At 46.8% G+C, this 26,537-nt stretch overlaps 1 protein-coding gene across 1 annotated transcript in view; it reads left to right on the top strand.

The window, feature by feature from the left end:
• The window catches only part of LOC149360516 (uncharacterized), a 45,845-nt gene extending 27,397 nt beyond the window's left edge, over nt 1-18,448 (top strand). The window contains exons 9-13 of the mRNA XM_089572368.1: nt 3,478-3,592; nt 5,169-5,350; nt 11,058-11,102; nt 14,309-14,432; nt 18,231-18,448. Coding sequence (XP_089428494.1) covers nt 3,478-3,592; nt 5,169-5,350; nt 11,058-11,102; nt 14,309-14,432; nt 18,231-18,357 — 593 coding nt within the window. The 3' untranslated portion in view covers nt 18,358-18,448. The remainder of the gene's footprint in view (nt 1-3,477; nt 3,593-5,168; nt 5,351-11,057; nt 11,103-14,308; nt 14,433-18,230) is intronic.
• The last annotated feature ends 8,089 nt before the right edge of the window (nt 18,449-26,537 follow it).

Below are 26,537 nucleotides of genomic sequence, written 5' to 3' on the forward strand. Positions count from 1 at the left end.
AATCGGGCAGTCCGGAAAATCAAATTTCACCGAAAAAATCACAAACTTATTACCAGTATGCTGGAGGAAGCGGCAAGTTGTTTTGCACACATTCTAAAGCTTCTCCTGACTATATTTCGCCGTGCGACATGTGCATGGACGACGGGCGGCGACCACTTTCACGAGCTCGGCCTGGCTGTGCTGCTCTCGGCATGTCGCCGATGAACGCTTGGGGAGGGACAAAGTCTAAATGGGAAATCGGACACGCCGCTGTGCCTGCAGGACGATGGGCCCGGAACAAGAACGCGAAGGTAGCGAAACAGTAAGAACCGAGGAACGGAGAATTTTGTTTTGTTTGATCAAGTTTTCAATCCCTCCTGCAGTTTGAATCCATGAGGTTCCACTGTACACATTACTGTATAAACGCATGTAAGGACCGCACCCGAGTATGGGCCACACCCCGTTTTTCTGAAGGAAATGTTTAAAAAAAAAATAGATCCGTGTAAGGGCCGCATCTGAACTTTCCACGACCCAGGCGGGAATAGCCTTCTAAATGCACGCGCCATGGCCTCGCTGCGTGCGAGCAACGGCGTGCTTGATCGCGGAGGCCACACACGCGCACAGGAGCTTCCAAGTGCCGTCCATGGATGGCGCCCGAGGCCACGGTCATCATCATCAATTTTTTTCTCGGCCACGATTTCCCGCTATCCACATCTGCATCAATATCGCCAGCTCCAGCCTTTTGTTGCTTTTGTGGCGCGTTAGCGTGGTGTTTACTGTAGTTGTGGTGGTTGTGGCTTTCGCATGCTGCAGCCGAGCGTTGCAGTTTTAGCACGATGGGCAAGCACCTTAATAGCCACACGGCTGGGAGTCAGCTCTCGAACATGGCAAGCGTGCGGTGGGCAGGAAATTCGACGTGGCCAAGAAGTGTGTCCGATGATGGTGCAACCAAAAGAGAACACAAGCTGCAAAAAGCGCGCTTTCCGAGGCAAGACGGGCCAGTTTTCCCGAACTTAAAGAAGAGCTGCTCTCTTTTGTGATGGAAGTGCAGAACAACGGCTACGCGTTGACAGAGGACATGCTGCTCGGCTTCTTGTGGGATGAGCGTGCGCCAGAGCACAGCACCAGCCCAGAGTCAAAATACTCCGCGAGTGACGAGTGAACGCAGAATAAGTGCCGCTCATTCCCTGATTGGTGTGTTTTTATTTACAAAAAAAAAAAATTTTTTTTTCGCACATCGCGTGTATGGACCGCACCCCGAAAATTGGCCCTCGATTCTGGAAAAAAAAAAAAGGGCGGACCTTCTGAGGACCTTCCGTCGCGTCAAAAAGTCCGAAGAATTGGATGGTGGGGTGTTCGAGTGTCCGAAATTCCTGATGTCCTTATACATTGATTCTATGGGGCTCGTGGCAGTGCCGCGAAGACGTCCGAAATATCGGGCATGTCCGAAAATTTGGGCGTCCGAAAATTCAGTCGTTAAGTATGTCAGGAAGGATCCGCCGTCCTCAATAATGTTACAAAATAGAATACAGACACTTGAAATGCGCAGAAAAATTAATCGTCTTGTACTACTACACAATACTCTTTCTGGAAAAAATAATATGACGCTACCAGCTTCCGTATGTCGGCCTTCTACGAGGAGAACACGACACAGTCAGAGTGTTTGCTTGCACCGATCTTCGCGAAAACAAACGCTTACAAGTACAGTTTTTCTCCTTGAACAGTGAACGAGTGAAATTCACTTCCCACTGGCGTATTTCAGTCCAACGATTTCATGGCTGCATTGCAAAATCATTTTTGTGCAAGTTAGCGATGTTGATATTTTCATTTGTGCTTCTTTTTGTGCATTGTGTTAATTTCATGTTGCATTGTATACGCTTTTCTGTGCTTTCTTTTTTCTTTGTGAAATGCCCCTCCTGCTTGGACCAAAGTATTGGCCTGCAGTATTACCGTATTTATTCGCATAATAGGCGCACTTTTTTTCCAGAAAATCCGGCTCAAAGTTCGGGGTGCGCCTATTACGCGGAGTAAAATTTCCGGAAATTTTTCGACTCGCGAAATAGAACATGCCGCATAAACGCACTCATGTACGGGCCGCACCCCGTTTTCCCGAAGAAAATATTAAAAAAAAAAAGATCTGTGTAAGGGCCGCACCGAAACTTTCCACGACCCACGCGGGAATAGCCTTCGAAATGCACGCGCCGAGGCCTCCGCGATCAGCTCCGGCTGCGCGCAACGGGCACTTGATCGCGGAGGCCACACATGCTCACAGGAGCTTCCAGACGCCGCCCACGGAGGGTGCCCGAGGTCAAGCTCATCATCATCATCGTTTTCCTCCACCGCGAGCTTTGGCTATCCATATCGCCATCAGCATCACCAGCTCCAGTTTTTTTTTTTTTTTGTTGCTGTCAAGTGCCGGGATCTGCGGTAGTGCGTTAGTTCATCGTGGTTTGTGGCTTTGCCGCTGAGCGTTGCTGTTTTAGCTCGACGGGCAAGCACCTTAATAGCTACACGGCTGGGAGTTTGCTCTCGAACACGGCAAGCGTGCGGCAGGTCGGAAACTCGACGTGGCCGAGAAGTGCGGCAGTTGCGACTGCAGCGTGCCTAAATTTTCGTATGCGACTCCAAGCGCCGAGGTTTTCGCGGGCCTGAGTCGGGAACGTTTCCGGCTGGAGATGAAGCTTTCCAAACAGACGTTTAAAGTGAGCATCCCTGAAAACTGTGTGCGGCTGTTCTACGCGATGTCGTTGTACGTGCTGCGGGTCCGTAGCAGCTGCGACGGCAGCAGCACTACTAATGAGGACTAGTAGTCAGTTCAGCAAAAACTTTGTTAAAATAAAGATTGGGGGTGGGGGGCGGCGGGGCATCGGCTTGCAATCATGTAAATACAGTATTGATCACAGTGCCCTATTGTGCGCGGAAATAAGAAAATCAGATTTTTCGCGACCAAACTAGGGGTGCGCCTACTATGCGAGTAAATACGATACTAAATAAAATCTTTTAGTGAGAGCTCTTTCCGGGGTGGTGTGATTGGCGAACTTGGTGGAGTGCCAAGATTCTGTGCACCCTTGACCAGAGCGCCGGCGATGGTGGCATGCCCAACTCTGCCAGCGTATGCCTAGAAAGTGGGAGAGTGCTCAAGCATAGGTGAGCTGTGTAGCAGCTTGAACCAGAACGCTATTAAACACCCGCAACACTGAAATGTTTTGGAAGAAGCGGGACCTTCCCAAGCAGACTTCCAAGTGATTTGGCGACCTCGAGATTAAGGGTGAAAATGCCTAACCCCTCTTACACCACAGCTAATGCTTAAGCATTTGCATTACGTGCTTGTAATCATCCTAGTGTTCATGCATTTAGAGAGACTGTAGCAGAGGCCACTGTCTTTTGCTGCGCAATGTTTAAAGGTATGGCAACCGAAAATTACTCTGGGGATTTCATAGTTGTTGTTAATTATAGTTTCTTGATTCTCTGTCTTCTTCTTCCCCCTGCATCCCTCAGGGAGCGGTGATGGTGGCTCCGTTGGCGAGTCAGCTCGTAAAAAGCTCAACGTGACCCGACTGCTGAGGGCTGCCCTGGACAACCCAATGGAGTACTCTGCGAAGGTCGTCACAATGTAAGTGCTCATGTCATGACTTAACAGGTGTGCGTTAGTTCAGAGGTGTGTGCAGTGTGTGTCCAGCGTCAGCAATGTGTGCAGTGTCATGCGGAAACTCTCAGTATTATGATGAGTGCCATGCCATTGTGCGAGCGAATGAAGGGCATCTCTCTCATGGGGCTTGCTTGAGATTCTGTGATGACTGCATTACGCTGCAACTGTTTACGATTGCCACGTGAAATTATTTTAGTGGTTATTTAAACTGTTAAGAAAGCCTGATGGCTACGTGATAGCAACTACGTTGTCGAAAAGGCCAGCACAGTTGGGGCCAGTGGGAAGAAAAAAGGATGCTGAAAAAGTGACAGTGTGGGCGTTATTGGCAAGAAACCTGTAGCGGATGGCGGGTGCTCTGAGATATGCAGACTGGTGGGGTGATGCAGGGTAGTTGGCCAAGTGAATGGTGAAAAAACTTTTCTCTGCTCTAGTTGCCATAGAGTAGAGAGTAGTTGCTCTAGCTACCATAGTCCTCCATAAAGTCAGCACTATAATTCCAATGAGGAAGAGCGTCAGGCGGGGAGACACGAGCTCGCCATTGATATTCACCACCTGTTTACAGGAAGTATTCTGAGGACTGAATTGGGATCAGTTGGGGATTAGAGTTAATGGAGAATACCTAAGTAATCTGCGATTCGCTGATGATATTGCCTTGCTAAGTCACTCTGGAGATGAACTGCGATGCATGGTCAATGAGTTAGACAGGCAGAGCGGAACAGTGGGTCTAAAAATTAACATGCAGAAAACCAAAGTAATCTTCAACAATCTCTCAAGGGAATAGCAGTTCACAATTAGTGGTGAGGTGCTGGAAGTAGTAAGAGAGTAGTATGTCTATTTAGGGCAGGTAGTGACCGCAGATCCGGATCATTAGAGGGAAATAACTGGAAGAGTAAGAATGGGGTGGAGCGCATGTGGCAGGTTCTCTCAGGTCATGAATGGCAGTTTACACCGTTATCCCTCTAGAGAAAAGTATACAACAGGTGTGTCTTACCGCTATTCACCTATGGGCAGAAACGTGGAGGCTAACAAAGAGGGTTCAGCTTAAGTTAAGGACAAGGCAACAAGCTATGAAAAGAAATATGATAGGTGTAACGCTAGAGATTGGGAGCGGGCAGAGTGGGTGAGAGAACAAACGTGAGTTAATGACATCCTGGTTGAAATCAAGAGGAAGAAGTGGGTTTGGGCAGGGCATGTAATGCGAAGGCAAGATAACCGCTGGTCCTTAAGGGTAACGGAGTGGATTCCAAGAGAAGGCAAGTATAGCAGGGGTCGACAGAAAGTTAGGTGGGCGGATGAGATTAAGAAGTTTGCGGGAATATGGTGGCCGCGGCTGGCGCAGGACAGGGTTAATTGGAGAGAGATGGGAAGAAGCCTTTCCCCTGCAGTGGGTGTAGTCAGGCTGATGCTGATGTTGATGCCCTTTTAGCATGCAGGTAGCTTCCTTTTTATAGGCACCTGAAGGCTGCGCATATTTTTTTCATTGACCTTGTCGTACTGCGATCAATCGTAAGGATTGCCCCTGATGACCCTGCTGATGCAGGGTGGCGCGGCATATGTGGCCACCACTGAACGAGCAGGACATTGGCCTGCTGACTGCGCTGGCTGCCATCCACACCGGCCTGATGGCCGATGACAGTGCCGAAGAGAGCGACACCGAGGAGCAGGAGCCTGAGGGCCAGCCCAGAGGAGGCTACATTCCGTTCACTGTGGAGGACTTCCAGGGTGAGTCATGAGGCCACTGTGTCTTAGGAGAGGGCTGAGTCGGGCTGGTTGGTTCATGTTGAATGGTACGGCAAAACAGCGCTGACGGACGGGACGGAAGAAGGCGAGACAGACACATGTGTCTGTCTCTTCTTCTGTCCCGTCCTTCAGCGCTGTTTTGTCGTACCATTCCACTATGTCTTCCCATTCTTTAAGCACCACATTTTAATGCAGGGACTCCCGATGATGTTGTGTTTGCCCATTGGTTTGTCACTGCACAGATTCTAAGCCAGTCTGTCGAGCATTGCCAAAGCTTGGTTTTTCACTATTCTCCGTATTTCTATGGATGGCAGCAGTGTGGTCATCCATGCAGTCAGTTACATTTTTAAGTCCAATCTTCGACATGCATCACTTTTGATCTCGGGAGGCACAGAAGAGCTAGATGAAGACTTTGTTAGCTGCCTGCCGCCGCGGTGGCTCAGTGGTTATGGCGCTCGGCTGCTGACCCGAAAGACGCGGGTTCGATCCCGGCCGCAGCGGTCAAATTTCGATGGAGGTGAAATTCTAGAGGCCCCGTGTACTGTGCGATATCAGTGCACGCTAAAGAACCCCAGGTGGCCGAAATTTCCGGAGCCCTTCACTAGGACGTCCCTCATAGCCCGAGTCGCTTTGGGTCGTTAAACCCCCATAAACCATAATCCTTTGTTAGCCACCAAACCTTGAAATTTTCTGGCATACAGCCAAAAGCACTGTGCAGCTGTATGAAGACAGATGAAGGGGTATGCTGTTGGCTCATTCTTAACGTGTCAAAGATGTTCGATGTTGCTGTGGCTAATAAGCCTCAAGTGCCGAGCATGATACTGTTAGAAACATAGACTACTTCTTCACGGCAACCAAAGTTGGTCAGCTGTCAGATGCCTCTTTTTCGCAAAGTAGAGGTTGAATTGCACTGAAAAAAAAAAGAGGATAAAGTGTTAAGTGAAGTTTGCGAATAAAAAAATTTCTTGCCAATACAGGGATCCTTTATTGCCGTTTTCAACTGGCAATGCTGCAGAGGTGGCATCAGCTCTTAATGTCACTTAGCATACATGCATAATGTCTCGAGGTGTCATGTGTAGTGAGCAATAGTACAAACCATGATGCAGTGTTTCTCATAATGTTGCTACACCATGCTTCATCGCCAAGCTTCTGCATAATGATGACTTGCTGTCCTTTTTTTTTTGTACCAGAACGCACTTTGCCTGTGATTTGCACAGTGGAAGTTTGTTAGTACATCCAGCTACTTACTTAAGTTGGGCAGCTACTTATGAATTGTGTTAAAGTATTCTGAGGCAGAAACAGGTGGTTGTTTTACTTCAAGATCAGTTTGAGTTTCCATGCAACTGACGCTCTTCGAGGCAGCAGCAACAGCACGGTTTGCGGCTTCTTAGAGCGTTGACGGTCTAGAGCAATCACCTTGTATGGACAGCACACCAAAGGCATACATGTTTGCATGAGAAGAAGTCTTGAAGGTAAATGCAAAAAAGGAAAAGGTGAGAATTGAAGGAAATCTCAAATTCCAGAACTAAGTTTCAAAATTTCTTGGCTCTATTTGCGTGGGTGGCAGGGTAAGCAAGAATTGTGTGATACAATAACGAGAGAAAAAAAAAATACGATTTCCATCACCCAGTTTGGCACTCTAGCCATGTTTTCCAATGCTCTTGTCTTAGCATGTCATGGATGCGCTGGGTTTAGAGTGGCAGCGAATGTATTGGAGTTGCTTTGTCAGTGATGTCAGTAAGCTGTTCCAAGAGGTGTGCACTCATCCGACAGTGCTTAACTGCTGGCAGGAACTGGAGAAGAAAAGAGTATTTCGTGGGCATTGTTATCGGCATGCGAGCTGTGTGGCTTTTGAATGCACGCTACATGCCCCCCCCCCCCCCCCCCTCAGTAGAGTAGTCTGAACATAGTCCCGGCCTCCTATTCTTGATGTTTTCATTAAGAAGTAGACTTGTCTGCTCAGTCAGCACCAATTGGTCGGAACCCCAAAGGTGATGGTTGCGTGATGACAGCTTACCGCTCTTTTCTGTTAAGTCGTCACAGCTAAGAGTGCACTTGCCTTCGAATTTTAGTGCAGGAGTCAGTATTACAAAATTTGCGCTGTGTGTACTCACAATTTATCTAAGGCATTCGAGAGTGGAAACAGGCTGATGTGTTTGATTTGAAGGCAGTGGGAGCTTCCATGCAACTACTATACTCCATTTCATACATGGCAGTCAACGCTGCCAAAGCTAGCACGCCTGTTAGCCTGGGCTAAGTCCACATCAAATTGTAGTTCGCCATGCATCCAAAGTGAACAAAGACATATTTTGTTGCAACAGACATCGAGTACTTTGGTTGGCAACTTTCTGCACTTTGTTTTACCTCTTGTCACCGTTTAGTCCTGCAACTCATGGAGACTTGAAGATGCAAGAATGACGTGGCAGTATGATACGCCGCTGGTAGGGTGATTCGCTCCAACTCCATCTGTGCCTAAAAACCTCGTAAACGAGTAAAACCTCATTACGAGAGACACTCAAGGGACCCGAGAAAGATGTCTCTTATAACCAAGCTCTCTTGTAACCAAAACTTCTAAAAACACTGGGGAGTTGGACTAGATAAGTTCTTCCGCGTTGAATACATAGTCGGGGCTGTAACAGGGAAGTAGCTGAGGAACGATCTCTCCATGAGGACACGCAGTCTGTGATATGGCAATTTTGGTGCAGCGAGACAGTAATCGCAACTATGTGATGTGTGACATGAATCGAGGAAAGGGAATGAAAAGTGCAGCGCATACGAGTTGATGCGATGTCGGCCACGTTGCGTGAACGCATCTGGGTTGTCTCTCTTCTAAATAGTAGAAGAATTTACTCTAGGGGCCCAAAAAAGCTGCCCTTAGTAACTGAGTGTCTCTTGTAACCATGTCTCTTGTATGCGATGTTGTTAACATGGCAAATATAGGAAAACCAACCAAACCATTTTCAAATGCCTCTTATAACCAAGTGTCTCTTGTAACGAGATTTTACTGCAGTCAGATAATTTGGAAGGGCACCTGAAGGGGCGCTGTGCCAAGATATGACGTGATTGACTGGCGATCGTCCAGGTATTTGTCCATACGCCTGAATTGCTTATTACATTGCCTCCCGCTCCCCTCTGACGTGTGCACAAAGGGGGCCGTGTTGATGATCGGCAGGTGCCCTTCAATAGGCCGATTGAAAGTCTGCTTTTTACTAAAGAAAGTTCTGCTTGTGCCAGTCCAGATAGCGTGCACGATTTAAATCATTTTGCGCAATTGCGAAGAATCGCTTTTGTCGCACAGCTTTCATTTTAAAAGGAGATATCAATTGCCCAGGTTGCCGCCAAATAAATTTCGCTTCACTTGAACGGTTTCTGGCACTTTTGGGGGGTGGAATGTGATAATTCAACATTTGGATAATTTGGATAATTATATGGTTTTGAAGGCACATAACTTCCGCATTTTTCATAGCATTGACTGCTATGTATGAAACAGAGCATATAACATGTTCCTAGAGGGTGACGGGCTTTGCCATTTTTTTGGAGCAACGGAATAAAGCCACAGTAAGCCATGCCCATTTGGACGTGTCTACTTTGGGGTCACTTCCAGAATGCCTTCCCAGCATACCACAACTCGTAACAGTGTTTTATGAGCTTGGCAGAAATTTGTGTGGAGACTTGTTCTCAATGTCCACAAATAAAATATGTTGCTTTGAGCAATGGCTTCCTTCTAAGGCTAAGCGGTACATTTACTTCTGAGTACATTTCAATGCGGGTTAATGACATCCTAGTCGAAATGAAGAGGAAGAAGGGGGCTTGGGCAGAGCATGTAATGTGAAGGCAAGATAACTGCTGGTCCTTAAAGGGCAACTCCGGCGATTTTTCAGCCATTTTAAGTTAATGGCTGTTTTGTGTTCCTAAGAACCTCCTGTAATGTGTACGATACAAGGTTTTCAACAGCAACCGTAAAATAATTTTTAAACAGCAAAAAACGCAAAACTCGAAACCGAAACCGCAAAACCGAAACCGGGGTGGTGCCTTCGTGCGGTATTGACTGTGACGTCACGAGCGGGTTCGCCGCGCTGCGAAGTCCCCGAAGATATCACAACTACCCTGAGCCGCGCTGCCAACATGACTGAAAGCGCGGAGGACAGCTTTTCCGAGACCAGCGAGTCTTTAGAAGACGACTCATTCGACGATTTTGGACTGGACGAGTCGCCTTTCAGGTATGATCCACAGCCGCGCGAGCCAGCCGAGTCGCACAACAGGCCGCGTCACCTGCAGCACGGAGACGGTCTGAACTCGGAGAAGTGATTACTTGAGTCATTTCTCGTGCATGCATTTGTGACAGAGTCGTCAGAACAAAAGTTAATGATATGCTCCCGCCGATAGCTGTTCGTGTGGCCAGTGCCGGCCGACCCAGCCTGATGAAAGAATCTGCTGCCGGAACGTTGCGGCGGTGCACAACGTCCTTACAGGGACATGCATCACCAACAGTCCTCTCTGCGAAGCTTTATCTCGACGGCGAGCTTTTGGAAGTGAATTCACGCCAGCTACATTTCTACAATCCAACATACCGCTTCTTCTTTACGGCCGCGCTTCGTTCAGCTGGCCGCTGCGATAGACGGTTGTACTCGAATAACGTTGGCACAGAATATGCCTTCAAGCGCCAGTTGAACAAAGCCTTAGCGAGTCCAAAGCTCTCTTTGAAGTACACGCTGTCTTCATAGCAATCTGGCGCGAAATGTTCCGAGCACAAGCGGGAATGCTTCCTCGGAGACCAGTTTACACGGCGGACTGCTCCCACCAACTTGTTGCGAAGGTTCTTATCGCTAGGAAACCTACACTAGATCACGCCCGTTGTCACAGATCAAGAATTTGTGCACCCCACAGCACAACAGAAGTTGCCGTGACCTATCACTCTGGCGTACACATCACATGAGGCACGTTGAGATGGCGCGAAATTGCACATGCGGTCGAAATAATTCCCGAGAGCTCCACTGCGGACCTCTTTCTTCTTTCACTCCACCCTTATGTCGCGGTTCGGGTGTCCATTACTGCGTCATTTACTTTCCTCAAAACCAATTTTCAGTTTTCCCCTGCACTGCCAGCGCCAGCGCGCGCCCAACCAGCTTGACACGCCGCCCCGCCAGTGACGTCACAGAACAGGGTGGCCTGTAGAAGTTGCTCGATCAGTGGGTGCCGCTCGCGTCGAGGAGCGCTTGTCTTTAAAATTCGCTTGCGGAAAAACGACGCCGGTTTCAGGTGCGAAATTTTACATGAGGCATCAGACTATCATAAAGAATACAGACTTAAAATTTCATTTCAATCCATGCACATCGAAAAATCGCCGGAGTTGCCCTTTAAGGGTAACGGAGGGGATTCCAGGAGAAGGCAAGCGTAGCAGGGGGCGGCAGAAAGTTAGGTGGGGGGATGAGATTAAGGAGTTTGCGGGGATAAGGTGGCCTCAACTGGCGAAGGACAGGGTTAATTGGAGAGACGTGGGAGAGGCCTTTGCCCTGCAGTGGGCGTAGTCAGGCTGATGATGATGATACCAGACACCTCCAATCATCACCATCGTCAGAAACCTCCGATAACTCTTGAGTGGAATGTGTGATTTTGTTGAGTGATCGAAGCATATTTGGAGCCTGCTGCGGTCACTCCACTCATAGCATTTTTACGTCTCTTTCCGCAGGCGCAGACGGTGATTCCAAGGAAACGGCCTGGACGTTGCCCCGGAGTAAGGCTTCCTTGTGTGTCCTTTTTAACGCGATAGTATTAAGGCTCCCGTTTTGAACAAAATCTGGCGTCAGCATTGTGATGGAAAAAGCAGATGGCCCACCTGCCACCCACGTCCTGGGAGGACTCCCAGGGAATGTTAAGGGGACACTGGTCTTAGGCCTATTTTTGCTATTTTTGGCCTAATCCTAATGAAACTGTGCCACCTTGCTCAGTTTTTTATACTGATTTCAGCAATGAAATTACCTTTCTCATAAATTAGTCGGTTCCCAAGATAATTAATTTTAATTAGTCATTCATTAGTGCCTCGGTGCAAAAAAAAAACTGCTCAATAAAAAATCATTTTTAATCCATGGCTATATAGTATGAGGAGTAGAGAGTGCAATAATCAAAACCACTTTTTCATTTTACCCTCATTAGTAATTTTACAGCACTTGGAATATCAATATTCAAGGTGTGAATGTAATGCATCAATAAACTTTGCAAAATTATAAATTTTTGGAGTGTGATTGAACAAATCTGCTTCGATTAGTATTGCACACACTGTGCCTTCAGCTTCCGTTAGCAAACAATATGACATCTCTATGTGGCCTAGATGTTGAGATGTCGACATACTAAGACAGCCAGATGTCCAAGTATTTCATGCCATTAAATTGTCTGCTCCTGCATAAATTCAGCCCACACGATGATCTGAATTTAATATTATGGCCAAAATGCTGATTTCGTGAAGGAAAAAACTGGTACAGTTCGAAAATAATAGCTGTAGATTCCACAGATGTCATTTTTCGGAAATCGATTTTTTTTGGTCTCAAAGACCAGTGTCCCCCCTTGAGTAGGGAATGATAAACTCTGCATATATGCGAACTAAGCCATTAAAGCTATCAGAGCTTAAATGTACACTCCAATTTTGTGTTCGTTCCTTTATGATGTGGTTATCCTGGCATGTGGGGAAACACGGGCAGCACCAAGCGCTGCCTAGACGAGCGGCGATTTTTAAACTGCGGGAATCGGTGGTGTTTAGTCGTGTAGATTGGCCCATGTCATGTGCAAGGCAGGTTAAGCAGTGGAGACCAGCTGGAGTTTAGTCGCTACTTGAGGCTGGATCCACTCTAACTAGGAAACATAGGTAGCTGCTTTGGCATGGACCAATTTGTTCTTTTGACCTGGGAATGCATGAGTGGGGCAGTGAAATCAACTCGTATCATATTTTGTAGCTTGCTCTTTGCAGATTCAGTGAGTTGTAGGATCAGTTTCTGCTATACAAAACTGCCCTGCTTCAGCAGCTGAGAAATGACAGTCTTGTTGAGTTTAAGCTCTGCCACCCGATCACGTAAAGTGGCAAGAACCTCAACCGACTGCCTTGAGAAACTAATCAGCTTGAGTCAGTTGCTGGGTGACCACTTCTAGTCACTCACAAGATCAAGGGGGGAAGAGAATCTTAGAAATAAATTTTTATTAATGAAGTCACAACCATGAAATCTTCAGGGAGCATGCATTTTTGCGTGCTGATTCCAAATATGTAATTTAATTTTATGTACAACAAGTCCTTGTGCACGTGTGTAATATGTTATGTAACTTTTGCCGAAGGTTTGAAAGAAATTCTATTGCAGGGAACTTGTTAGATTGCATGCCATTGGTTTCTCGTGACATCAAGTTATGCAATAAGGGTAAAATTATCATCCTGCCTGTTATAAAAGGTGAGTTATAGGATTTTGAAATCATCAGTCTCTTCCCACTTGTGAAGTGGCAAATTCAAAACCCTCTAACTCAACCTCTGTGATAGGCAGGATAATAATTTTGCCCTTATTGCATAGTCTGATGTCAAGACAAGCCAGTGGCATGCATCCTAGCAAGTTTCCTGCAGCAAGATTTATTGAAAGCTTTCGGAAAAAAGTTACATAACATATTGCATAAGTGCACAAGGGCTTGTTTGACATAAAATTAAATTACATATTTGGAATCAGGACGCAAAAATACATGTGTCTTGAAGATTCCATTATTGTGACTTCATTAACAAAAAATTCTTTTTCTGAGACCAGCTTCGAATCTGAACTCGTCTTTTTGCCGCGGAAACTCGATCTACACAATCCCAGCATTCTTAGAAATCTCGATTTATTGCCCTGTGCGGCCGATTTCCCTAATTAAATTGGATTAACACCCGGCTCCCGCCTCTTTTTTTTAATTCCCCGCATACGGTGGGAGGAGTCGACCAACGCATGGAGTGCCTTTCAGGCAGTCACGTGGCGACTTTGCTTCCACTTTTATTTGTTTTTGAAGCGAAAAGCTTCACTAGGCTCGTCAACACCGCACTTCGCGTGAGCCACCCCTCGGCGCCGCCGCCGCGCGCGCTATATCGCCACATCTCCTCCTCGCCACCGGTTTACCCCTCGCCGCTGCCGCGTGGTCGCCGCCGCCTCCCAAGAGAAGAAGGTTCTTTCGCAAGACGTTGCGAGAACACATGAGCGGTGGCGGCGGCCATAAAAGAGGCGCAGACATTCGCAATGGAAGGAGGAAAAGAAGACTCAGAAGTGGTAGCGAGGGAGTTGGCTACTGTGCGCTCACCTCCTCGCCACCGTTTACCCTTTCGTTGCAGCCGCCTGTTTACCACAGTCGCTAAGCATGCGGAAAGAGGGCTATATAACGCGCTTGCCTACACCTTTATCGTGGTGCTCCCAGTGCATTGTGCGCGAACGGCGACAGCCATGACGTCAAACAAAGCATAACTGCAGCTTTTCGCTTGTATAGCCAGGCTTAACCAGAGCTAAGCCAGTGCCAAATTTTTTTTTAGGTTTCCGTGAATAAATAGGTCTAGTCAGAGACTACATAGCTGCAAATTAGGCCCATGGAAATAAAAATACACGTGGACTCTTTGCTTTCGCCGATCACTACATATCAATCCGCCGATGGCAGAGCGGCAAGCCACCACTGGACTGGGTGAAAGGTTAGTCGACTCCTCCGACCGTCTGCGGGAATTCAAAAAGGCAGGAGCCAGGACGATGATGGAAATCGGCTGCACAGGGCAATAATTTTAAGTTTCTAACAGCGTTCGGAATGTGTAGATCGAGTTCCGGTGGTAAATATATGAGTTCAGACTCCTCTTCGTGCACCTTTAATAGATAATTCCAGTGCAAGCTTTTAGGTGGTGCTAAGTTGCCGTTCTGGCCTCAGCATGTGTCCTACACTGGGCCCCCACTCTGATCTATGCAGCTCCCATGGATTGGAGCAGCACACCCATTGGGGCGCTGCCCGGCTTCCCGGCCGACCGAGTGGACCTCACCCTCAACTTCAAGGAGCTGAGGCCAGTTGGTGCCCCCAGGCCGCAGCAGGCGAGGTCAGTGGTGTGCCACATTTCACCAGGCATGCTTTGAATTTTCTTCGGTTGAATGAGACCGGTGGGGTTCTGTTAGTGTCCTCAGTCAAAGTGGATGATGGCCAGGTTACCGCTTCCTCCTCTTATCTGCTTCTACTTGGCAGAGGTGGTTGTGCTCTGATCTCTGTACCTTTAATGGGGGAGCCTGGTCCTGAAAATAAAATTTTATTGATCTAGTCATAGTTATGAAATTTTCAGGGCACATGTATTTTTGTGCACTCATTCTAGACATGTCGTTTAATTTCATGTAAAACAATTCCTTGAGCACTTGTGCAATTTTTATGCAAGTATTTTGCAAAGCGTTTGGAAGAAAATTTCTTGCAGGAAAGACGCTGAAATGTATGCCATTGGGTTCTCTTGATACCAAGGAATACAGTAAGGGTGAAATTATCCTGGCTACCATAGAACTTGAGTTATAGGGTACTGAAGCTGCCACTTCAGGAACAGCAATACGCACTTTTCTTCTCATTTCTGCAGCCATAACTTCGAAACCCTATAACTTTAAGTTCTGTAGGAAAACAGTTTTACCCTGATTGCATTCCTTGGTGCCAAGAGAGCCCAACGGCACAACATTCCAGCGAGTTTCCCGCAAGAAATTGTTTTCAAATCTCTTCACAAAATGCACGCATAAAAATAGCAAAAGTGCTCAAGGAACTATTTTACATGAAATTAAATGACATTTAGAATCTGCACAGAAAAATACATATTCCCTGAAGATCTCTTAACTGTGACTTCATTAATAAATTTTTTTCTTTTTCAGGACCTGGCTCCGCCCTTAAGTGTCTTGTTCCTGTCTCGTTCTTGGTTGCCTGCCTTGTTTTGGGTTGCTCCCTGTGCAAACGGCTGTTAGCACTGCTTTCTCTTCGATTCGTGTACCCATACAGCATGCCCTGCTAAGAGGTGCTGCAGCTTATAGTCTCTCGTAAATATAGTAGTTTATGTTTGTAATGCGGATAATTTAGTATAGCAGCAGCTGGTGGCAAATGCGTCCTCAGCTGTAACAAATTACTTGCTCAGCAGTGTACTGTCTTGGTGCACTTCCTTGGGAGAAACGTTGGCACCTATATAACGGAAAATTACTCCGTTGAAAAACTAACTAAGCAAATTAGTTACACACCAGGTGTTGCCATGACCAGGCTTTCACTCTGTGTTGTCACTGTTTGGGCCTCATCCTCAGTGTTGAGAGTAGAGACGTTCAGGAACCGACACTCATACAAGTTACTGTCCACTTTTTACATGCCATGCTGTGTGATCGTTGGTTGTTTTTGTGTGGTCGTGCGGATTGATCGCTTTGCACAAAAGGACAGATTTTGTTGCTCTTTTTTCTGGGTTGAAGTTGAAAATGCTTTGTGGGTGTTATCTGTCGAGAAGAAAACGATTCAGAAAAAAATGGGAAATGATGTGCTATGTGCTCACTTCCACCTATGGATGTAATCATTGCATGAATGCTCGCATGTTCCGTTTGGTGTAGCTGCTACCCGTGCATGCCTAATTCACTTATGAACCTTTTGAGGTCCCTGTGGGGTTGCATAGCTGTGCCAGGATTCCACGGTAGGCCTGCTTGTTCAAACTTGACTTCTCGGTTGCGGGTGCAAGCATTATGAAATGCGTAGCGTTGTCCCGAACCTCTCGGTGTCCGTGACAGCACATTGCTGAGGGCTGCACAGGCAGGCTTGTGATCAGCTGCACATCTATTTTATGTTCCATGAGCTAGCCTGAGGACCAGATCGTGGTCCACCACAGTGGTCTCCTTCTTGAGTGCTCATCGTAAGCACTCCCTTAAAACCTGCTCCACAGGGAAGGAGGGTGGGCCATTGTTCTCTTTTCTCTCTCTCTCTCTCTCTCTCTCTCTCTCCCCTCCTCTCTGTTTTCTTTTTCTTTTGATTGTTGTGGCCTGCGAGAGGGAGAGGACGTGGACAGCAGGTCACCTGCTGGATAAAAAAGCTTTTACGATAAGGGTGTAATAAGTCAATGAGTAATTACTCCCTTATTCCAGAACTGCTCCACCTTGGGGGATTCCCCTAAAGAATTGACCAAACAAGCTTTTACTTTGCTGTTTTGTTGTTGGTCTTTTTTTTTTCATTTCGTTTTGTTGTTCCTCCCAGCAACAAGCATATGCGGTGCCCTTATGCCTGCAGTGAGGCAGCGACAGACGTTTTGTGGTTTGGAGGATGATGCAGTAAAATCCGATTAGTAAATGTTTTCAGCATTAGAGAAAACGTCTGAATTATCCCAGCGTTGAATTTTCAAAAAAACAACAGTAATGGTGCGTAAGTAACACCTTTAGTCCATGCCTTTTTTTTTTTTTGTTGTCAGAACATGAATGCCAAAAACAGCGCTGATGAAGCTGTTGGAGCCAGGCATAAAATGTTTTTGTAGTCATCAAATGTTTGATCTGTGCAGTACTTGACAGGAAGGTGTGAGATGTTATTAAAGCATATTGGTTTTAGCGCCTTGTCGATAACGACAAGGGGAAAATGCTGTATGCCTGTCATGTTGGTAGCCATAAGCATGGTCACTTGCCCCTTACTTATGTCACCCATGCAGGGGTGGAAACTAGTGGCAGAGTTTCAGCGTTCTGTCATTTCTTTGCAACTTCTTCGTCAACCGCACGTTTCTCTCTGCTTGATCTTAAAAACAAGGCTATGTCTTGATTTAAATAGCGCCAACTATCCGTCTGACACATTAAGTAAATCGACATTTACTTTGGCGGCATAGCTCTTTGTTTGCAAATTAGTGGCCCACTTAAGGGGGCACGAGGCTCTTAGAAATAAATTTTTATTAATGAAGTCACAGCTATGAAATCTTCAGGGAGCATGCATTTTTGCGTGCTGATTCCAAATATGTAATTTAATTTTATGTACAGCAAGTCCTTGCGCACTTATGCAATATGTTAGGTAACTTTTGCCGAGAGTTTGAAAGAAATTCTGCTGCAGCGAACTTGTTAAATGCATACCATTGGTATGCAATTTAACCCTACTTTTAACCCTGTCCTGTGCCAGTCGTTTATTTTAAGAATCGGATTGGATTTGATACCCTTGGGCCCCTTCGGGTCATTTTCTTGTTGCCCATTCAGTTCATTGAGGTGAATGAACTAATCAATCAATCGATCAATTAAAGAGAGGAGGGGAGGTGGTCAATAGTCAATAAGTTTGTTTTCCAGGTTCAACTGGAGGGTTTCCTGGCTAAAAGCTGCCTGGGCAGCTTGACTGGGACCAGGAAACCCCTACAAGCAGTAGCACACGAGCGGCACAAGAAATTTTCCAAAACCACTCACACATAGAGTAGTAGATTAAATACAGAAAACACTCGACACATATATACACTGACTCGAATAATGCAAAAACAGAAAAAAAGATGAGAGCACTGAAATGGTCATAGATATGTTGAAGGGAAATGTACATTAACACTCAACCGAACGTTCAACAATCAAGAAGTGGAGGCATAGAATCACATTTGAACAAAATATTTCCGCAGCTCAGCTTTTTTATGTCCCGTTGTATGTTGATATGTGTTTAAAACATGGAGCAGATTATAAGACAACATTTGTAGTTTATAATTACAAGAGAAGACGGAAAGGAATTAGAACTTTGTGGGGAGGAGGTTGCAGTTCCTTTCCCATTCGTCTGGGCATTCATGTCTGAACTTGGTGGAAGGATATCTTCTGTTCCAGCTGAATTTTCGTGGCATGGTCTGGTTGTCTATGAGTCCCTACAATGGCATGATATGCCCTTGCATTCTTGCCTCAAAACTACCCAGGTCGGGCACAGTGCAAGAAGCCATGGAGGCTGCGGAGGGGGACCTGGATGCTGAGGATGTGGAGCAGCTGCCTCCTCCGGACCAGATGGAGTACATCAGCCAGAATGTGCACATGTTCATCATGTAGTCATTTTTGTACACCACACAGCCCATCCTGGTTGCGAGGCAAAGACCTCGCGCCAGTAAATAAAGTCTTATTTCAATGGTTTCAAGTGAGATCTGCAGTGCATCTGTGTGTGCTCTCTCTGTCAGTCTGAAAAGGCATTGTTTTTTCGTTTCTAAGCTGCTGTTAAGGGGGACTAGGTTCATAAAATCTTTTTTTTTATTGTAATTCGAAAGAAAGAAAAATCAGCCAAAAGAATTATTTTCTGTGTGTGTAATACCCCTGTCACACTAGCAAATTTAATGTCATTTGAACCTAATGGCATTCGATGCATCGAATGTCATTCGGTCTCTTTCGGTGCTACACGGAAAAAAATAATGTCATTTGAAAATGATGGCATCGACGATCAATGAAAAAAACATAGTCGAACTGAACGACATCAGCACGCATAAAATATGTTTAAAATTGTTGTGCAGTGTTTCAAAAGCGTGTGAGAACATTTGTGTGCCGTATTATAAGCTTAAAATATCATTTCCGGCCATTCTGCACCGCTTTAGCCATCAAAAGCCAAGCCAAGTACAAAGTCAACTACAAATCCGATAAATGTAAATAAACAAAATGGCTGGCATGGTGGCGCGCGGACACGCGCGGAGCTTGGAAATATCTTCCAAAAGGTGAACTGCTCAGTTACGTCTTTAAGTACCTTCGAGCCTAACGAACATGGCACGCCAACCAACAAGAATCACGCATCCCAAAATGACCGACGGTCGCAGGAAAGACGCTGCTTCAAGCTCGGCCGCTGCGGTAGGCTGCTGAGACCGAGAGTAACAGCTATACACGACAGCCTCTAGTGTGAACAGATTCACACAAACATTGACTTTTTTTAGCAGAACTAAATAAATGCACTTTCTAGGTTTGGCAATGGGCACATTATTTTTTTCGCGTCGCTTGTTCCTGCTGCGTATCTGGTGTCCAGAGTACGCATTCGGTTCGAGATCGAATGCGAATGAGTTCCCCTAACTCATTCGATGGCGAATGTCATTCGAACCTAATGACATTACATCTTCCCGTGTAGCAGTCGATTAATGACATTAGGTGCTAATGTCATTCGATTCGAATGACATTAGATTTGCTAGTGTGACAGGGGTATGATACCCCTGCCACGCGGCAAATTTAATGTCATTCCCATCGAATGACCCGTGTGGTGCGTCATGCCAGATGCTGACAGACTATAAAGCTCGGTACGACAACGCTTGCATCGTCCTGCGCGCCGGACGTACAGTGGCACAGTGCTGCTGACTTGGTCTTGTGCGCTCGGCGTTCGCAAGAGAGACGTCAAAACGTTATGCTGCGCAATTACACACACACACACACACACACACACACACACACACACACACACACACACACACACACACACACACACACACACACACACACACACACACACACACACACACACACGCACGCACGCACACACACACGCGCACACACACACACACACACCCACCCACACACACAACGTTTATAAACGTTGCACACACACACACACTATATATATATACATATATAGGATGGGGTGCATCCACAGCTGCAGCGACATGCGGCTAGGCCTAGCGTGCTCCGCATCGAAGCAGCGCGAATGTGCTGTCACAGTTTACTATAAAACCTTGTCGCCAGTTCACCACCTTCCCACAATAACCTGACATTAAAATGAACATCTAATTGATTTCCACAGTGCTTGCCTTCGGCAGTGAAGCACGCGGAGAAACAGGCCTAGCTGGTCGCACACGTGACCGTCGGTCAGTTGAGTGCCAGGTCTTCGGGGGTCTTGATCTATAACTTTGGATGACGTGACGTCTGCCAGTAAACTCTGTTTTGCCTTATGCGGCTAATTTGTGCCGGGGCGCGCATCCTAGCTATCATCCACACTTTCAGTGAGTTATGTATCTGAAGGATTATCCAGGACTGCACTAATATCGCAGCATAAAAAAGAAACGCATAATCAAGCTCCATTGTTGTAAAAGTTTTACAGAGAAGACGCCTGTCCCGTGTTAGGTTTGGTTTCTTGGGTTTTAACGTCCCAAAGCAACTCAGGCTATGAGAGACGCTGTAAGGGCTACCACCAATGAAAACTGCGGAAATAAAGGGCGGCCCTAACACGTGTATATACAGTACATGGCAAAGTAACCGCTGACCTAAAAGACGCGGATTCGATCCCGGCTGCAGCGGATGAATTTCGATGAAGGCGAAATTCTAGAGGCCCGTGTACTGCGCGATGTCAGTTCGCGTTAAAGATCCCCAGGTGGTTGAAATTTCCGGAGCCCTTCACTACGGCATCCCTCATAGCCTGATTTGCTTCGGGACGTTAAACCCCAATAAACCAAACCAAACATATCCTAATCGGGCGATTTTTTACGGCCTTTTATATTAATTTGTCAGCTAAAAAAAAGGCTTCTGTTAAAAATGTGCAGAAATTTGCAAAGGCCCACCGCACATCTTAAAGCCAGAGAAAAGCCTATGAATTCATTTTGTTGATCGTAAATAAATAAGCCTGAAATAAAAAATAATGTGGCTGTTGTTAGCCCAAACTTCACCTAATTACTAACTATTGTGTTTAAGGGGAAAAAGAAAGCTTTAGGATGTGCGATGGACCTTTGGAAATGTCTATATATTCTAAAAAAGCGTTTACAACTAAGAAATTACCATAAAGGCTCCTAAGAAATGACCTGATTGGGATGTTATTTTGCCATATACCTCCTTCCACGTTAGATATTTAGAATCTAAATGCATGTTCGAAATCAGCATTATAAGATATACCTGCATGTTAAGTTTCAGCAAGATATATGAAGACAAATAAAAGTGCTTAGTGTGGCGGTCCCACTGTGACGGTGAGCGGGAACCATTTTTGGCGATATTTGTACGTCGACTGTACCTCGCTCGTTCGCTTCATAAATATGGTTCAGATATCTCCGAAAAGCTAGTTTTCTCTGCTTTTAAAAGATGCATTTGGTTTAACGGTAGCTGCAGATTTGTTTCAACTGTAAAAGAAAACGCAAAGATGAAAACTGGCAGTTGAGCTCAACTTGTCTCAGGAAATGCAAAATTGTGAAAAACCTCTTGCACCTAGAGAAATATCTTTCGAGATACTTTGAGATGTGATGCTAGTGCGCATATTTAAGCATGTAGAAGTGCGTGTATAGATTAGTTTATTAGCCACGCTTGTTTGAAAATCATAGAAAACAGAACAATGTAATCTACAATAACTTTTGGGATATGCATTACATTGCGGCGACTTTTTGTACAGTTTGAGATCGTCTAATCGCTCATCCATTCTGAAAATTTCATGCATTTGCCTTGTTTAGTTTAAAAGTTATTCCTGATCAAAGTTAGCGTTTTTTCGAAATAGTTAAAAACGGAATGCAATACTGTTCAGGCAACCAGCACGTGGCAGTTGTGAGATTTTGCGTGAAGAAACTTAATACTTCGCTCTACGCGGCTAAGCATCGCCTTTACTCTACGGCTTTTGGGGAATGCGCAATGTCTAGTTGATTTTAGCTACCTTTTTTGTTCTCCTTATGAAGGGCACAAGCTCTTGAAACGTTCCGCGGCTTCTTTTTTTCTGGCAAATATACTCTTAAAATGTCGGTCTCTCATTCTCTTAATCAACTTGTAACAATTGCCAACAACAAAGTCCACAGAATACAAACAATAATAGCAATAACGCAGAGACATGCGATAAATGTAGATAAATGTAGTCAGTAGCGCCATCTACACACATGCACGTGTACTAAATAATCAAAGTTCAAAAAAATAACGAGTGTGGCGCTGCCAAACATTTACAATCAGGAGGTGTTCACGAGAGGGAACGATATCTCTACGATGTTTGCACGTTTCCCTCGATTTTGCCCTATGTAGTGTGTGTCGAACTTCCAAGCAGATTTTCGCCATATTGCTTTGCTGGATTGTTTTGTAGCGTAAAGCTAGTAAAGCCACACTACGCGGGTCAGAGCCGAGTTTTGCGCGAGTGTGCTGCCGCCTGTTATGCGCATGCGCGAGAACCGCGTGACGTCACGAGAGGCGCAGGTCCGCAGGTGCGTCCCTTCCTCGCTACAGCCGGTGCGAGCTCCTCGCTGCCGGCGCCGCCGGCGTGCGCTCCTCTCCGACGCGTGACCTCGTGTTTACGACAGTTGCGCCGCGCGCTACTGCGCATGCGCGAGGAGGGTGCGCGGAGAAATGACGGTCGCGCTCAACCTGTACGCTCTGGTGAGCTAAGGAGAGTCGAGCAGCTGCCAAACGACGCAGAAGACTGGAAAATGTAAATTCTTCCGATCCCGAGGTTGTCGCCTGGCAGTTCGCCGTCGAGCAGCCAAGGCGAAACGTGCGGCCGAAACACCGGAGCGCTTTACGCTACGTATATCCAGGCATAGCAGAGCTAAGCCACTGCCAATTTTTTTCACCTGACGCTACGAAACGCATTCTGGACGTCGTATTATTTTTCGAGGACAGCTTTGGCATTACTAAAGCGACAGGAAAGGGAAGAGACAGGCTTTCGCTTCGTGCTGCCGGTTGTTCGTTGTTCCGGCTAGCGCTGTGGAGGGGAAGTTAGAGAGCGCTCGATTCGCCTGCACTCACTGCACCAGTTCGGCAAAGTTCTGCGGCAGCGGCGGTGCGGCGAGTGTGTACCGCTAGTTCCGGCACTTTGAGCGCAGTTTGGCACTGTCTGCTTCCAAAACGGATGGTCGAGTGCAGGCCTGGTCGTCGCTAGCCTTTGCGATGCCAATGAATTGCAGCCAGCTGTTCACAGCCTACATCAGCGGCAGCCAACATCTCGTATCTCATGAAGAAATGTGCAAACAGCACATCACAATAACATGTTGCCATGAACCAGCCTCGATCCGTTTCTTCGGAGAACTCGAGCAGCGTTCTAGCTTGTCGACGAGTGAAAGTTACTTGAGTCTCCGCCGTTTATCACAACCCGCAAACCATCATCTGCTTCCATGGCGGCTGCAGCTGCACTATTTCAGCACTAACCATGGAGCAGGTGCAGTTTTCCTGAACTAGACTCGCACTTCTTTCAAACGAATGCCGTGGTTCAGAGGGCGCCATGCTCCTCCGCTGAAATGAATCCATGTGGTATATAAGTCGGGTACAACTCAAGAACGAAGCAGCACATGCCCATCAAAGGAGACCGCTTAGCCAAGCGCGTCGACCGAACAGTTTTCTGTTCGATCTCCATAGGTGCGCCGCGAAAGCACCGGTGGAGACTGAAGCCGCCACGGCCGTCTGTTGCCGAATATGGCCCCACCTGTAACATTCAGCGCTTTTGCGCAAAAGACGCTCTCGCGCGGACATATGAGAAAGGTGAGCACCCCATCCCTCTCCCCCCCCCCCCCTTCCCCCTTTAGTGGCCAGCGCAGCTGAGACAATAAACGGGGGCACCACACCTTCGCCTTTCTCCCCGTCTTTTCCCCTGCTCCAGCTCAGGTGCTCCTAGAGACGATGGCAGATGCCGGGGCAGCAAAATATTTTCCTTTCTTTTTGGGTTATTATTCTTTTAGCCTTATCCCGAACAAATGACATCCACCCTCGGCGACACGGGGACAAAGCGCCGACTCCTTCGCTCTCTTTCGCAGGCTTGGCTGCATGCACAGCCACACAAATCGACGTGATTGGCTGGAGAGCTCCCTCTGAGTTGCGTGTGCCGCTTCGTTCTTTTGTTGTAACCGACTATAGTGCTGAGAAGTCCCCTTTTCGGGAACTGGCACAAAGGACCGCCCCCTCCCCTTGCTGCGCGTCCCTCCTGCAGGCAGGGTAGACTAGCGCCGCAGGAAAAGGAATTCTCGGAAAATGATTACAAGCACGTTATAAGCGGTGTTTACATGACGGGTTGAGTTGAGGATTTGGGCTGAAAACCGGTTACTGGGTTCATGTAAACGAGTCGGGTCCGGGAGTCGAGGGGGCGAGTCCAGTCAACTCTGCTGCAGGGGGTGGGTTGACTCACTCGACCCCAACAGCAGATAGCACGTAAACCGGTCGGAGTCTGGTTAGTGGAAGGGGAGGGGATAAATGCGAACCTGTTATTCTCTTGCGCCGTTGCGCCTCCGAGGCAGCCGTGCATGCCGCAATCTTCCAGGCTGCCACTGCCCTTTCCCGCTGCGCCGCTCGACGCTTGGTGCCGCTGCTGTTGAACCGGTCGCGACTCGCTAAAATCGAGTTCATGTAAACATGCACTCATGTTGGGCTGACCTTGCTCAACTCGATCTCCTGGCTCGACCCGCCGAAGTCGGGTTCATGTAAACGAGGCTATAGTTGCCTGACAATAGACGGTGTGAAAATAGCAGCTGTTCCTTCAGTTTCCAGGTACGCGCGCGTGGACACGCACGCATACACACACACATACGCGGGCGCACTTTTTCAATCTTTGATCCAACCAAATCGAGTCAAATCGACGCAAGGCAAGAAAGATATACATATCAGCACGCGATGGAAAATTCTGGAGGGAATAAGCAACCTAATGATGCAAACTGTATGCAAGAAAGACGTACGTCTAAAATGAATAAGGGCACGCAGTTGAGGGTCCAAACGAGAGAGGGGAGGGGGTCGCCCTAAGTGCCTACAGAACTATCGCTTTGTAGTCGACCCCCCCTTTTTTTTGGCAGCCTTCCTGCACCCCTCCCCCCCCCCCCCCCTTCTTCGTACAATGTCTATAAAAAAGTCTCGAGTCCGCCTTGTGAATGGTATGCATCTAGCTGTATACTGCATTTTTGTGAACCTTGGCAATATTCCGTCTTAGTTGATCGGAATTGGTTGCAAGGTGCCGCCGCATGTACGACGAATATTTGCTTCTGAGGTAAACATATTTCGACACCCTGCGGTGCTAACCCTCTCAATAGCAATTTCACGTCTCTTGCGCAATGTCGATTCATCTCAAAGGTAAACAGAAATTGACAATTGCCCACTTCTCTCTGCCTTTTTCTTTACCAAGCATAGTTTATAAGGTTGGACAGGCATCCGCTGAGCGTTGATTAATTGTATAGCTGTTTTTGTTATAGTTTTCTTATCATAGATGCAATACCATTTGATAAAAAAAAATATATTTTTTTCAGCGCTAGGGTTTGCAGGTTACACTCTAGACCAGGAGTGTTCCGACTACTACTAATATTACTATGCATCAACAGTGACGAAGTGATTGCACGCGCAAAAGACGAGGGCAGAAGAAAGGACACAAGAAAGGCACCGATTTCAACTATAAGGTTCATTGAAAAAAAAAAAAACAGAAACGCTAGAAATATATACATGGGACATAAACATAAATAATTTGCTTTATATCACACCTTCCTTATTTTTGGCATCCGCTTTCTCTTTTCGCTTACTTAGTAATTTGCGCTGTGCAATTATGTCGACAATTATCACTAACCCTCCCAAGTTTCCACTGTATCGACGTTGTGCCTTTTGCGATGCAAGCTGGGCAGCATTATTTTCTTTCCTTTTCTTTGCTCCCACTAATATATGTCACGACATTGAAAACAGTAAAGTCTGTAGTCGGGTAAAACTCAAGAACGAAACGGCACATTCCTTCAAAGGAGGCCCTCCAGATAGTAACATCGACGGTACAGCTTTCTGTGGCTACTCAGCCAAGGCTAAACTAGACAGGGAAGGAAACGGTCCTCTGTTCCCGTTTGGACAAAGACGATACCCTCTTTGCCCCGGCTCTCCAACTTTTTCCCTTCACCCTTCCGGAACCATAGACCGAATAAAGGAAGCCCCACTCTCTTTGGCTTTGGCAAGGGACAGGCAGAGAAAGAAGCATGCGGAACCACCCCAGCCAACACCTCCCCCCACGCACGACGGGGACTAGCAGCCGGGTTTGCCATGGTTCGTTTGTAATCCTCTGAAGGCAGGCGCAGCAGCAAAAGAAAAGCCTTCACGCAGCACGGGTCAAGAAAGGACCGGACACGTATCTCAACATCTCAACCAAAACCAGTCTCGGGTCGCTGGGGGCAAGACGGGTAGATACTTTCTCAGTGATGGATCAGTGTCGTAGCCTGGTGGCAGAATATGAACTACTTTCAAGATGGTGCTGCTCTATCGGTGCTGCTTTTGTACTTTAGGGGCAAATTCCTGCTAAGGTGAATGGAGCATGGTGCCATGGTCTACCTCCTTTTTTCCCCTTTATTTAGTGAGAAAGAGTTTCAGTCCCA

Source organism: Amblyomma mixtum, chromosome 2 (assembly GCF_055824585.1).
Source record: "Amblyomma mixtum isolate Tamu chromosome 2, ASM5582458v1, whole genome shotgun sequence".
NCBI classification, from domain to species: domain Eukaryota; kingdom Metazoa; phylum Arthropoda; class Arachnida; order Ixodida; family Ixodidae; genus Amblyomma; species Amblyomma mixtum.